Source organism: Vicugna pacos, chromosome 21, assembly GCF_048564905.1.
Source record: "Vicugna pacos chromosome 21, VicPac4, whole genome shotgun sequence".
NCBI lineage: Eukaryota > Metazoa > Chordata > Mammalia > Artiodactyla > Camelidae > Vicugna > Vicugna pacos.
In genome coordinates, this window is record NC_133007.1 from 28,159,375 (window position 1) to 28,171,329 (window position 11,955).

The 11,955-nt window shown below is 55.4% G+C and overlaps 1 protein-coding gene across 2 annotated transcripts; it reads left to right on the forward strand.

Annotated features, from left to right (window-relative positions):
* The first annotated feature begins 3,164 nt into the window (after window positions 1-3,164).
* Window positions 3,165-11,920, forward strand: CERS2 (ceramide synthase 2). Of its 2 annotated transcripts, none has more exons than XM_072946623.1 (11): window positions 3,165-3,294; window positions 8,048-8,221; window positions 8,654-8,771; window positions 8,971-9,089; window positions 9,298-9,355; window positions 9,461-9,511; window positions 9,749-9,841; window positions 10,032-10,160; window positions 10,350-10,456; window positions 10,591-10,744; window positions 10,921-11,920. In XM_072946623.1, exons 2-11 carry the CDS (start codon window positions 8,049-8,051, stop codon window positions 11,059-11,061), a joined length of 1,143 nt encoding a protein of 380 aa, XP_072802724.1. In that variant the 5' UTR covers window positions 3,165-3,294; window position 8,048; the 3' UTR covers window positions 11,062-11,920. The 2 variants fall into 2 exon arrangements, with proteins under 2 accessions (XP_072802724.1, XP_031544795.1); XM_031688935.2 differs by lacking the exon at window positions 3,165-3,294 and adding an exon at window positions 7,536-7,641.
* Window positions 11,921-11,955: the final 35 nt, after the last annotated feature.

Consider the following 11,955-nt stretch of genomic DNA (forward strand, 5'->3'; position numbering starts at 1 on the left):
CTCCACCCGCAGATATCAAGGGGCCTACTTGCTGGCAAGCGCGATTTCCTGAGGTTCCCAGTGGGCTTGGTGGGCAGGCAGGGCCAGGGGAAAAGCCGCAGGTAGACCTCTACTCAAGGGACCCCACTGAGACAGACCTCAGGACACACGATGACTTTCTAGGCTGGGTTACTTCAGTACAGTGGCTCCACAGCCAGGGTTCCCTGCCTCTGGCTTTCTGCACCTGTTAGAGTGTCTTCTTGGGCACATGTTCCAAGCAGGCTCAGGGGGAAATGAAAGGAGAGAGAGGGCTCTTGTTTCCCTAGCCCAAACCTCTGCAAGGGACTGCTGGCTGAACTGCAAGGCTGAATCCTGAATTTGGAGAAGGCAGAAGAGTAGTCCTGGTTGTCTAGGAGTGTGAGGATTGTGTTTGATGCCTTTACAAAGCCTCCACTGAAACTGGTGGAATCTCACTCCTTTTGTCCCTGGATTTTGTTTTGTTCAATTCTAGGGCCAGACTGAGGTTGTTTTCAGATTTACTAAATCACCTTCCACCCCTATGCTCTAAATTTTAGAAGTTCTGAGTTGGAGGAGAGCTTAGGGATGACCTGGTCTACCACCCTCTTGTTACTGACTCAAGGAGGCTGAGTGACTTCCAAAGGCCATGGTGTTGAAGCCAGAATCCAGGTCTCCTAACTTCTTAATGTTTTCCTTGTCACTCAGAGGAGGGCGTGGCTGACTTGGGGTTCCTCTTAGTGGAATACAGGAGGACAAGCAGTAGTAAATGGAGACTCAGCTGTTGACTCATGAAAACTTGTTGAACTCTAAGTTCATATTGCTTTTCTGCAAATACTCTGCATTGCATGATTTTAGAATATATAGAACCCCCCCATCTATATTTCCTCTTGTTATGAAACTTTTTCTCCTCATAATTCCTGGCACCTCAGTCCCTCTGCTTTTGTACTAGCCAAGCTCTACTCTTTTACCCAAACAGGCTTCTGTGTTGCACGAGCCAGCCTGACCTGGGAAGACCAAGACTCACTTTCCACAGCTGGGTCCTTGTCTTTGCACATCCCCGAAGGCTGCCCCGGTACCTAAATCACAGGCTGAAGGCCTGTTAGTGTCCTCTGCCTCCTAGACACCTCAGCAGCCCATACAGAGGAAGTGAGTCAGGGCTACACAGGCAGCTTGAGGCACTGTGGGTGTGGCCGTGCCAGCCCAGGGTGGTGGGGGATGGTCAGAAGGCCGGTGATCATGACCTCCTGGTCCAAGCTAGGCAGAGTGAGTGTGTGTGTGCATCTTCCTACACTGGTGGCATCATTCTAAAGTTGTCTGAGGCCCAGTTTCCCCTGCTCCATCCATCTTCTTTGTTTCCTGGAGGGCTACACCCTCTTATCTTTATTTTTCAGGCCTTGACTATTGAGCTTCTGCTCCAAACTTCCCCTCCCCACAGCTATGTTACAAAAAAGTTAACTGGTTTTCAGTCTTCTGAGGAGTCATTTGAAAAGCCTGGTGGGGACCTTGGGAAAGCCTGGCCTCTAGGAAAACTGAGAAAAGGGCTCAGAAACTAAGGGAGGGGAGCCAGGTAGGACAGACATAGGGAGGAGGCAGAGAGTTACCCAAAGGTTAGCAGGGTCCAAAGAGGAGACACTGGAATCCTGCTGGTAGAGGACATCTGGGGAGGGCACTCAAGAAAAGTAGAGGGAATTTGGAAGGCTGAGGGAAGGGGACTAATAAAGGGGTAGAAAGATATGTTCATAAAGGAGGAGTTCGGCCTGGGGCAAAGGAGCAAAGGGCTGGAGGGGTTGCTGGGAACTGGGAAATCAGGCAGGTCTGGGGCTGAAAAAGGCTGAAGACGCCTCTGGGGACTAGTTGAGGGTGCCAGGGGCCAGAGGATGGGCAAACCAGTTTTATTTCCCTGGTGGTAGGCCTGGGCTGGGGGATCCACTGCAAAGAGCAAAAGAGAAGTTTGGAAGTCAGTCAACTTCTGCGTTTCTACCTTTCCAGAAAAAGCCTTAAGTGAGGGCCAAGCTCTCAAACTGGATTGGTGGGAGGTCACATTCTTAAGAGAACTGTCAAAGGACCTGAACTTGACTAGATAAACCTTGAAACAAGCTACTGTCAGAGGTTCTAACCGTGACAGTGTAAGAACGCCAACATTTCATCAAGGTGAAAAATTAAGTTACCCCTACCTGGCCGGCGCTCTCTAAGCAAGCCCTCCAACACGTTTTAGTCACACTCTGTCCACGCTAGGAATCCAGGCCAGTTTTCTAAGATAAACATGTTGCATCTTCCTGAAACATCAGTTTTACCAGACTAAGGAAAAAACATTTTTAATATGAATTTGAATACGGATAACCAAAGTCTAGATCGAAAGCAAATACCTTCAACACAACAAAAGTTGGGGGTGGGCTCTTTCAGGGTCTACTACGGTAGGGAACACGTGCCTCTGGGGTCGGTTTTACAGCACTTGGGTGGAAACGCTGTGGGTTTTACGGCGGGGCTGGGGTGGGGGTCGCCCTAGGGGTCGCCGGCTCTGCGCTCGGAAGGTCGGCTGCCTGGGTCGGCCCTGGAGAGGCGCTCGGCCTCGACGCGCGACACTTGGGAAGACTCCCCGGGGCTGCGCCCGTCGGGAGCCGGGGCGCCCTCCTCCCTCCGCTGCCCAGGGGGCCAGGCGGTGGGAAGTGTGGCAATGGGTCGGGCAGAGGGACCTGGGGGCCGCAGCTGGGGGGAGGTCGAGGACCGCATTCAGAGGCGGGTGGGATGAGGCGGGGGCCCGACCGCTCCGCGTCCCGGGTCCTCGGGCACCAAGCCGGTCTGTCCTGGGTCCCCCGAAGACTACATCGCATCTCTAACGGAGAGACCTGAGGCTGGGAGAGCCCCCCACACTGCCAGCCCTCATCGGGGGCTTCTCCCCTCGGTGCCGTGTTTCCAGTGCCGGGCGCCGCGAGGGCTCGAGTCCCGGGGCTCAGCCGCCCGCCCTGGGCCGGGAAGGGGGCGGCGGCAGGCCCCGCCGCCTGCCCTCGTCTGTCCTTCCGTCGCCGGGCCGCAGGCCCACGCCCAGACTCCCGGCTCCGGTGTTGCTCGCGGCCTTTCTTTCCGGGGCTGGCTGGGCTCGCGTTCGGCTCGGCCGGGCTCGGCGGGCGGCGGGAGGAGGAGGAAGGAGGGAGGGAGCGGGCAGGCGGGCGGGCGGAAGGGGGAGGAGAGGAGCGAGCGGAGCCAGTCCGGAGGGGGCCCGGAGCTCGGACCAGAGCAGAGACGGAGCAGCGGCGCCCGGCCCGGCCAGCTCCGCGACGCCGCCGCCGCCGCCGCCGAGTGAGTAGGGACCCCCGCTCCGGGGCCCCGGGGCGCCGCGCGCAGGGGCGGGGCGGGACGCGGCGCGGAAAAGTTGGGAGGACTGGGCGCCGCGCGGACGCGGCTCCGCGCACAGGGCCCGGCGGGGGAGGGAGAGGGCCGCGGAGGGGAGAGGGGGCCCGGGCGCACACCCGCGGGCCGCTGGGCTCGGGGCGCTGCCGCGGGCTCGGGGCCTCTGCTCGGCGCGCTCATGGCGGCCGGCCTGGGGGAGGGCGGGCGGGCCGGAGCGCCGTGCGGGAGCGGCCGGCCCCCAGCGCCGCCCCGGGGCAGGCTGGCCAGGCGCCGGGGCGTCCTCGGGCGCGCCGCCCCGAGCCCAGAGGAGCCCTGGTGGACAACAGGTAGGGGCCGGGAGGTGCGGGCGCGGGGGCTGCTCGCGGACGGCCGAGCCCCAGGCGCCCCTTTGTTGGGGAGTGGACAAGCCCGGTGGCCACCTGCGCGAGAGCCCCCTGCCTGGCAGCCGGCTCGCAGCGGGGCCCCTGGCCCAGACAGCCCGTGGCGAGAGTGGGAGGAGAGTGGAGGGTCTTGCCGCTTTTTCTTACCCGCCCACTGTGCCCACTCCGGGAGGGCGGTCAGAGCGTCCATGTGCTTAACGGGAAACAGGAAGGAGTGGCTCTGAGTGTCTGTCCCGGTCCCCCAAGGCTAAGGATCCTATACCGTTATGGAGTGAGGGCGGGGGTTGGGGTGCGGGGGGAGGATGCTGGTGAAACTGGTTTTCTGGGCTTCACCTAGTTAATTACTGGCTCAGAGGCTCTCCGGCAAGTAGGTTAATTGCAGGTGTGTGGTACTAATATTTGGCCTGAGCTTGGGGATTCATTTTCTCCCCAGTCCAGGCTCTTGGTATCAAAATCTGGTCTCAATCACCTGAGCTGCCAAGTCCAAAACTCAGAGGGTTCTGAGGATCCTGAGGAACGGAGTGAGCCCTTCTTCCCAGGGCATTGAATCAGGGAAGGCCTCCAGCAGACAGTCACTCCTACATCTGTGTTGGAGGGGTCACTGTCCCATACCAGAGTCCAGGTGACTGGGCCTAATGTGGGTGGCTGACTGCACTTGCGATGGGGCTTCTAAGGGTAAGGACTTGTCAGCAGCCTCCTCCCTCAGGGCCTGGCCCTAATCATGCAGTGCACTGCACTGACTCTAATGTCCTGAAGAGAGTTCCTTGTCTTCCTTGGTACCCACAGTCCACTCCCTTCACTGGGGCCTCTGGCCAGCTTTCCCCCTGGGAGAAAGGGCCTCCGCTCTTCCGTCACTGGCCACAGGCTGGCTAACCCTTTACGGTTTCAGCACCACCCCCTCTTCAACCTGCCACCCTTTCCCTGCTCCTGGGGGCTGTAGTCTTATGCAGTATTGGGGTGTGTTAGGGCCTCTGGTGGGGCACCCCCCCCAAAAAAACCTAAATTTTGGGACCTATACTGCAGCCTGGAGCAATGACCCACCTCTTCTTGGCTGCATCCATTGCTTGCAGCCTGTTCCTAACTCGCTGTTGCTGCCTGGAAAAGTTTTCAACGAGGAGGACTATTCAGGTCCTCTTCTACTTCTTTTTTTGTGTCCCCCAGGCTTCAGTGGAAGCTGACATCCTGTGGGACCCTCTCTTTGTCACTGTCTCCTTCCTTGCTGATCTAACTATATTTTCCTCAATTATTCCTGCAAATTCTGAGAGCCACTGTTACTGTTATCACATTGAGTCTGTGAGATCCCTTCCTCACAGACTCAAACTTCTTCCCTCCCAGTTCTCTGGTCTACAAGCCCCCAGGAGAACCCCCTGCCCCTTTTCAACTCTGAGGGTCTGGGATGGGTCTGTCAGGGTTGGGGCAAAAGGTGGGGACTAGGCAGAGCCCTGTTCAAGTTCCTGGTAATCCAATGCCCATGAAATCCTTGCTCTGCTGGCCCCTCTCCAGCCTTGTCCCAGAAAGTGGTGTCTGCCTCTCTGAGGCAGGTGTGTGTGGTGGGGTGTGTGTGAGAAAGACGTACATATTCACACACCCAATTGTCTCTTCATGTGTGGTGGGGAGTAAATCCTATGATTGGAAAAATATAAGTGTGGTTTTCTCCACCAGAAAATCAAATACCTGTCCAGAGGGCCAGCATGCCCCAAGAAAAGCCAAATTGTCTCCCTATCCCGAGGGCACATCCCCCTTTTCTGCCCCAGCCTTTTGCTTATAGGATCCCTTGCTTGGCTTGGTGTGCTGGTACCAGGCAGCCGCCAGGGATGCCCCTGGGAGCAGACTCGCACGTTCTGTTCTTCGGGGTGTGTAAGTGAGGCCAGCTAGGAGCCCCTGTTGCCTTCCCTCCCCCTCTACGTTAAGTCAGAAGTCCTGACCCTGCCAAATCTGGTGCCTCCCTCTGCTGGGCTCAGCCCTGGGGCCAGGGAGGCGGGGACGGGGTAGCTGCGTCTCTGCTAATGGAGGCAGTAGGCAGCGCAGGAGGACTGTGGGCGCAGAAAGCCTGAAACCCAGGTGTGAGAGCGCCCGCATTAACCTACATTTCTGAACTCCAGACCCATCATGCTCACGCTATCTTCCACTCTCCCTGCGTGGAGCAGGAGGAGGGCAGGTGCTGTCTCGTCCGGGGGTTGAGATAGTTGCGCTATCCAGGCGCTTGCCCTTGACCATCTCTTTGGCAGTTTCTCTGCCAGTTCCCCAGCTCCTCACCTTCTTTGTGTAGGGATCAGACTGGCGTAAGACATTCCTGGGCCCCAGGAGTCAGGGACAGGGACTCTGCTTGTACCCTCCAGGACCCCCGCCAGCTCTCTGAATCTTTAATCCTCAAAGTATCAGTGACAAGAGATACTAATGTGCAGGTTCCCACTGACCAGGGTGGGGATGGGACCCAACTTCTAGCCCTGTCAGTAGCCTTGACTTTAGACCTCAGTGGAGGACAGGTTGAACTACAAGGAGACATAGCAGTCAGGTGACTGGTTCAAGGTTTATTTCCTCACCTCCAGTCAGGCTAAGGAAAAAAGGTGGAAAGGAAGAGCCAGAGGTGTGCCACCACATCCAGGCATTCTGCCTGGTCCCTTCTCTACTAGATTTTCTATAACTTTTCTCTAGGAAAAAAGTGTATGTTTGTACATGGTTGTTTGGAGAGAGTTCTGTGGATAATTATGTTTAATTTTGTTCGGTTCAAAAGGCTTCCATCTCTTTAACTAATTAAATATTTATTCTGGCTAAGGTGGAGGGGGTAGGGGCAGTGCCCTCGGGAGCTGAGGCCTGGAATGTGTGTGTGTGTTACTGGGGGAAGGTGGAGCTGAAGCTCCTTCACTGTCAGTGCTGACCTCTGATTTCATCCGAGAGCAGTGACCAGGAGTGGGGACAAGAGGGTAAAGTCCTTGAGCTGGAATACTGACCCGTGACAGGCTGAGAGGGATTTCGCAAGTGCTTCTGCGGTGGGTGGAGGCGGAGCTGTCTGAGGAGCAGGGCCGGAGAACCAGCCCAGCTCAGCTGTGATCTGATCAACCTTCAGCCGGAGAGCGGCACCACTTGGTCTCCAGTTCACAGCAGAAAATGATCTCCTCAGTCTCTGTCCTCCCTGGCTGGGAGAGGACCACCTTTCTTCCGTGTCAGCTTTTAGTCTCAAGGCCAGTCTGGATACCATTCATCTATCCTCCCGGGAGGATGAAGGGTAGGGAGCCTGGAAGGTACCGCCCTTGCCATCATCCTGGGTTCACTCTGAGTCCCAGGACTGCCAGGTGTTGTGCTGGTTTCAGCATCACTGAATCTTCATCCTTGCTGCTGCTTTCAGCCCCAAGCAGCTGCTAACTCCACATGAGCCCTACACCATCCCCTCCCTCATTTGAGTGTTTAAGTGGTTGCTACCACCCTGTAGAGCCTTTGTCTTGCAGTGGAGGGAAGGCAGAGCCTGGGGAAAGCAGCCGCTCTTTCCTGGGCTGCAGGTATTTGTGACAGGTGTTCCCCCGCAGGCTAGTATCATACTTTCCAGATGAGCCTTAATAAGAAATAGCTCCTAATTCCACCAGATGTCTTAGTCGCTGTCTCGATTTTCTGTCTCCCAATCCCTGACTTTCGGCAGCCTAGCCTTCATTTTGTTTCTGAGAAGAGGCTTCAGACAGGGTTCTTCTGCCTGATGTGTAGGGACTGGATGGCTTGGCATATGTGTTAATCTTGTGTGCAGGAGTTTGATGTCCATCGATTATCTTGGAGCTCAGCATTGGTTGGGGGCATAATACTCTGGCCTCTCAATTTTCCCTAGGACCTGCTGCCCCGCTGGGTTGTAAGGAAGAAGGAGGAAGGGCTTGCCCCAGCCCTGCAACCTGTTTTTGGGCTTCCCTGGCAAGGGAGCTTCCATTTATAGGTTGGCTTGGGGGATAACAGGGGTGGCTGGAGAGTAGTGGGGAGAGGGCGCCTCTGACTTGAGATTTATTGGCTATAGCATCTAGGGCAAGATCCTGTCTGTCCTCCATGTGAGGACAGCAAAATGATGGGGAGACCCCCGGGTTGTTAAATCTAGGGAAACAGGTGGGGGTGGTGGGGGGTGGTGGTAGTGTTAGCGTCACCTTTGGTTGATGTAAATAGTAAATGTTAGACTTGGAAGCCACTTTATTGTAGGTGGGGAAACTGATTTGCCTACATGGCCAGGACCAGAATCCAGGGCTTGCGTCTTTGCCCCTGTTCTTTTTGCTATACCATGAAGACCTTCATCTGTCTCTTCCCCTCTTGCTGCCCTCTTTGATACGCTCCACCTTTCCCTCCTCCCTCAGGATGCTCCAGACCTTGTATGACTACTTCTGGTGGGAACGGCTGTGGCTGCCTGCGAACTTAACCTGGGCTGATCTAGAAGACCGAGATGGACGTGTCTATGCCAAAGCCTCAGACCTCTACATCACACTACCCCTGGCCTTGCTCTTCCTCATCGTTCGATACTTCTTTGAGCTGTGAGCATACCGACCCGCCCCTATGCCTTCCGTGGGTGCCAGCCACACAGTTTCTTGTACTTCAAGTCTGTCTCTGTTTAATTGGTCCTGGACCCTGGTATTCTCACCACCCAGGTCCCAGCCTACTCTGTGCCCCCCACTGAAGGCAGCATTGTCTTTCTGAGGGCTCAGCACCCCCAGGCCCTTTCCTTCAATGGTTATTTGTTCTCACCCTCTACCCCGCCTGGTCACTAGTGAACACAGACAGCTTTGTCAGCCATGGGCAGCCCAAGGGAGCCAGAGAAGGGCCTGCCGGGAAACTGAGGCCCAGGAATAGTTGCCTGAGTTTGCAGTTTGTTGTGCCCTGCCCGCCCCCGACCCCGCTTAGAAGCTACCGGGAGACTGTGGTGCTTCAAGAGAGCCAGACATTTGTCACTCACATCCCTCCCCCAGTTACGTGGCTACACCGCTGGCTGCCCTCCTGAACGTAAAGGAGAAAACTCGGCTGCGGGCACCTTCCAACCCCATTCTGGAGCATTTCTACGTGACTAGCGGCAAGCAGCCCAAACAGGTGTGAGCCGCAGACTCTGGTCTGGGAGTTACCGGGTTCCGGTGGGCAGTGGGCAGGGGATGGGGTTGGAAGGCCAGCTCTGGCGGGTGAAGAGATGGGACGACAGCAGGCCTGACTTGGGTCATCACTGGTAGAGGGTGGAGGGTGGGTGCTGCTGAGTTCTGAAGCCGATCGTAATGGGCTTCTTCACTGCGCCCAGGCGGAGGTGGACCTTCTGTCGCGGCAGAGCGGGCTCTCTGGCCGCCAGGTGGAGCGCTGGTTCCGCCGCCGCCGCAACCAGGACCGGCCCAGTCTCCTCAAGAAGTTCCGAGAAGCGAGGTAGGGGAGGTTGGGGCCAGAGAAGCTGGGTGGCAGAGTAAAGTCTGATGTGTCCTCCTGGGAGGGGTGGGCCGTGGCTCTATGCAGAGACTGCACCCAGGTGAGGAGGGAAAGGTGGGAATCTGGGGGAGGTGTACCTGGGGGCTGGTTGCAGGGCTGTGCGGTTCTCCCACCCCACTCTCCCAGCCATTTCTGCTTCCTCTTCCAGCTGGAGATTCACATTTTACCTGATCGCTTTTATTGTGGGCATGGCCGTTATTGTTGACGTGAGTGGGGGTTACTGGGAGGTGGGAGTAGGTTCTCTGGCAGGGTGGGGTGAGGTCACAGAATTTGGGTCCCTTCTCTTTTAACCTCTCACCATCTCTTTGCAGAAACCTTGGTTCTATGACATGAGGAAAGTTTGGGAGGGATATCCCATACAGGTACGAGATGGGTCCTGATTCCTTACAAGGGGGGATTTAAGAGAATCGCTGTAGGACAGGATTAGGACATACACATCCTCGTGAAGAGAGCATCTCCAGAACACGCGGCAGAAGGGACTGGAGTCATAACACGATGCTAAACACAAACTCGGGGGCCAGAGGGCTGGGTTTGGAGAGGTGAGACTCTTGCGTCCAGTTGCTCTGGTGTCCCTTACCTTTCTCTTTCCTCTCTCCCAGAGCACCATCCCTTCCCAGTATTGGTACTACATGATTGAACTCTCTTTCTACTGGTCCCTGCTCTTCAGCATTGCCTCTGATGTCAAGCGAAAGGTAGGTCAAGGGACTGTGCCATTAAGCCTAGGAGCCCAAATGAAGCCCTGGGATGAACAGCCTTCCCCTTGACTTCTGGGTGCTTTGGATGGAGTTGTGGGATAAGTGGAACTAACAGTGAGGGGGAGGAAAAAGAATAATGGGGGCTAGGAAACAGGAAAAAGTCCTCAGGAGACCATCTTTTCTACAGGATTTCAAGGAACAGATCATCCACCATGTGGCCACCATCATCCTCATCAGCTTCTCCTGGTTTGCCAATTATGTCCGAGCAGGGACTCTCATCATGGCTCTGCATGACTCTTCTGACTACCTGCTAGAGGTCAGGCTCCCTGGGCATTTCTTCTCACCTGCAGGTTCTCTGTTCCTCTATCCTTGATTTGGGGTGGTGGGGGGTTCCACATTCCAGGGACCAAGGCGGTGGGCAGCACAGAACCAGTGTGGTAACGGGCTGTACATGTGACTGGGAGAGTCAGGAGCCCATGATGACAGGTGGGGGCTATCTATGCAGTCAGCCAAGATGTTTAACTACGCGGGATGGAAAAACACCTGCAACAACATCTTCATCGTCTTCGCCATTGTCTTCATCATCACCCGCCTGGTCATCCTGCCCTTCTGGTGAGTAGGTGGCCAGACTGTACTCTGGTTCTCAAGGAATCAGGAGTCTTGCCCCCTCTTCCCTATTTATCTGTTCTCCACTTAACCCCCTCCTTGCTGTGTTCACAGCTCTGGTCTCTCCCTTCCCATCCTAGGATCCTGCACTGCACTGTGGTGTACCCACTGGAGCTCTACCCCGCCTTCTTTGGCTACTACTTCTTCAATTTCATGATGGGAGTGCTGCAGCTGCTGCATATCTTCTGGGCCTACTTCATCCTGCGCATGGCCCACAAGTTCGTAACTGGAAAGGTAAAGGCTGTCTCCGTATTTTGTGGGCCCTACTACCCTCCACTCCAGAAACTGCCCAAATTCCTGCCCATACCAGCAACCCTCTAAAAACTACGGTGGGGCTCTGGGTACAGCTGGAAAAAGTATATATAGAGCCAGTCCGTGGGGGTTTGTAACCCTTTCCACCCTTTCCACAGCTGGTAGAAGACGAACGCAGTGACCGGGAAGAGACAGAGAGCTCGGAGGGGGAGGAGGCTGCAGCCGGGGGAGGAGCAAAGAGCCGGCCCCTAGCTAATGGCCACCCTCTCCTCAATAACAACCATCGTAAGAATGACTGAAACATTGTCCCTGCTGCCCCTCAGATTACTGCATAAAGCCAAGGAACTACCCCACCCTCCCCACAGGGTCACTTTAAGCCCTGGGGAGAAAGGAGAAGAGGAGAGTGTTCTTCTCTGTGCCCCCACCCCCTGCTTCCCTGTCACCCAGTTGCCTTTAAGCCAAATTCCACCCAGCCTGCCCCCAGGAAAGGGGAGGTCGGCTGTATCCTTGGTTAGAGGGGGGATGGTCTTATTTTCCTCTCTATTTTCCAAATTGTCTGTTCTATTTCAAGACCTTTCCTCAGTGCTGGGGATGGGGTTACAACTCACATTCCTTATTCTTCAGAATTGGGCCCTAGCTGTTTGCCTTTGACTCCCTGACCTCCAGAGCCAGGGTCGTGCCTTACTGTCCTACCTGTGGGCCTCATTCTGCCAAAGCTGGACCAGGGCTCACCTTTCTAAGCTCCCTAACTCGGACCAGAAACCAAAGCTGAGCTGACTTTAACTTCTTCCCTCCTAAGATACAAATGAATTGAGTGTAGGAGGGTGCACACGACCCTTATCCTACCTCTGCCAAAAAGTGGGGGCCACACTGGGGACTACTCAGTCTTGTTACTTCTCGGCCAGCTGTCCTGCAGTTACAGGTCCAGGATCTTACTGCCTCCTTTCTCTGGCCTCTTTCCCTAGGCTAGCTGGTTTGGAGTAGAATGGCAACTAGTTCTAATTTTTATTTATTAAATGTTTGGGGTTTTGGTTTTAAAGCCAGAATGACAGCTAGCACCTGGCATTTCAGCAGAGGGACCACTTCAGACCAAAATGTACTGTTAATGGGTTTTTTTTAATTAAAATATATTAAAGATTAAGTAAAACATGGCAACAAGTGTTTGAGACTATTAAGAACCGAGAAGAGGGATC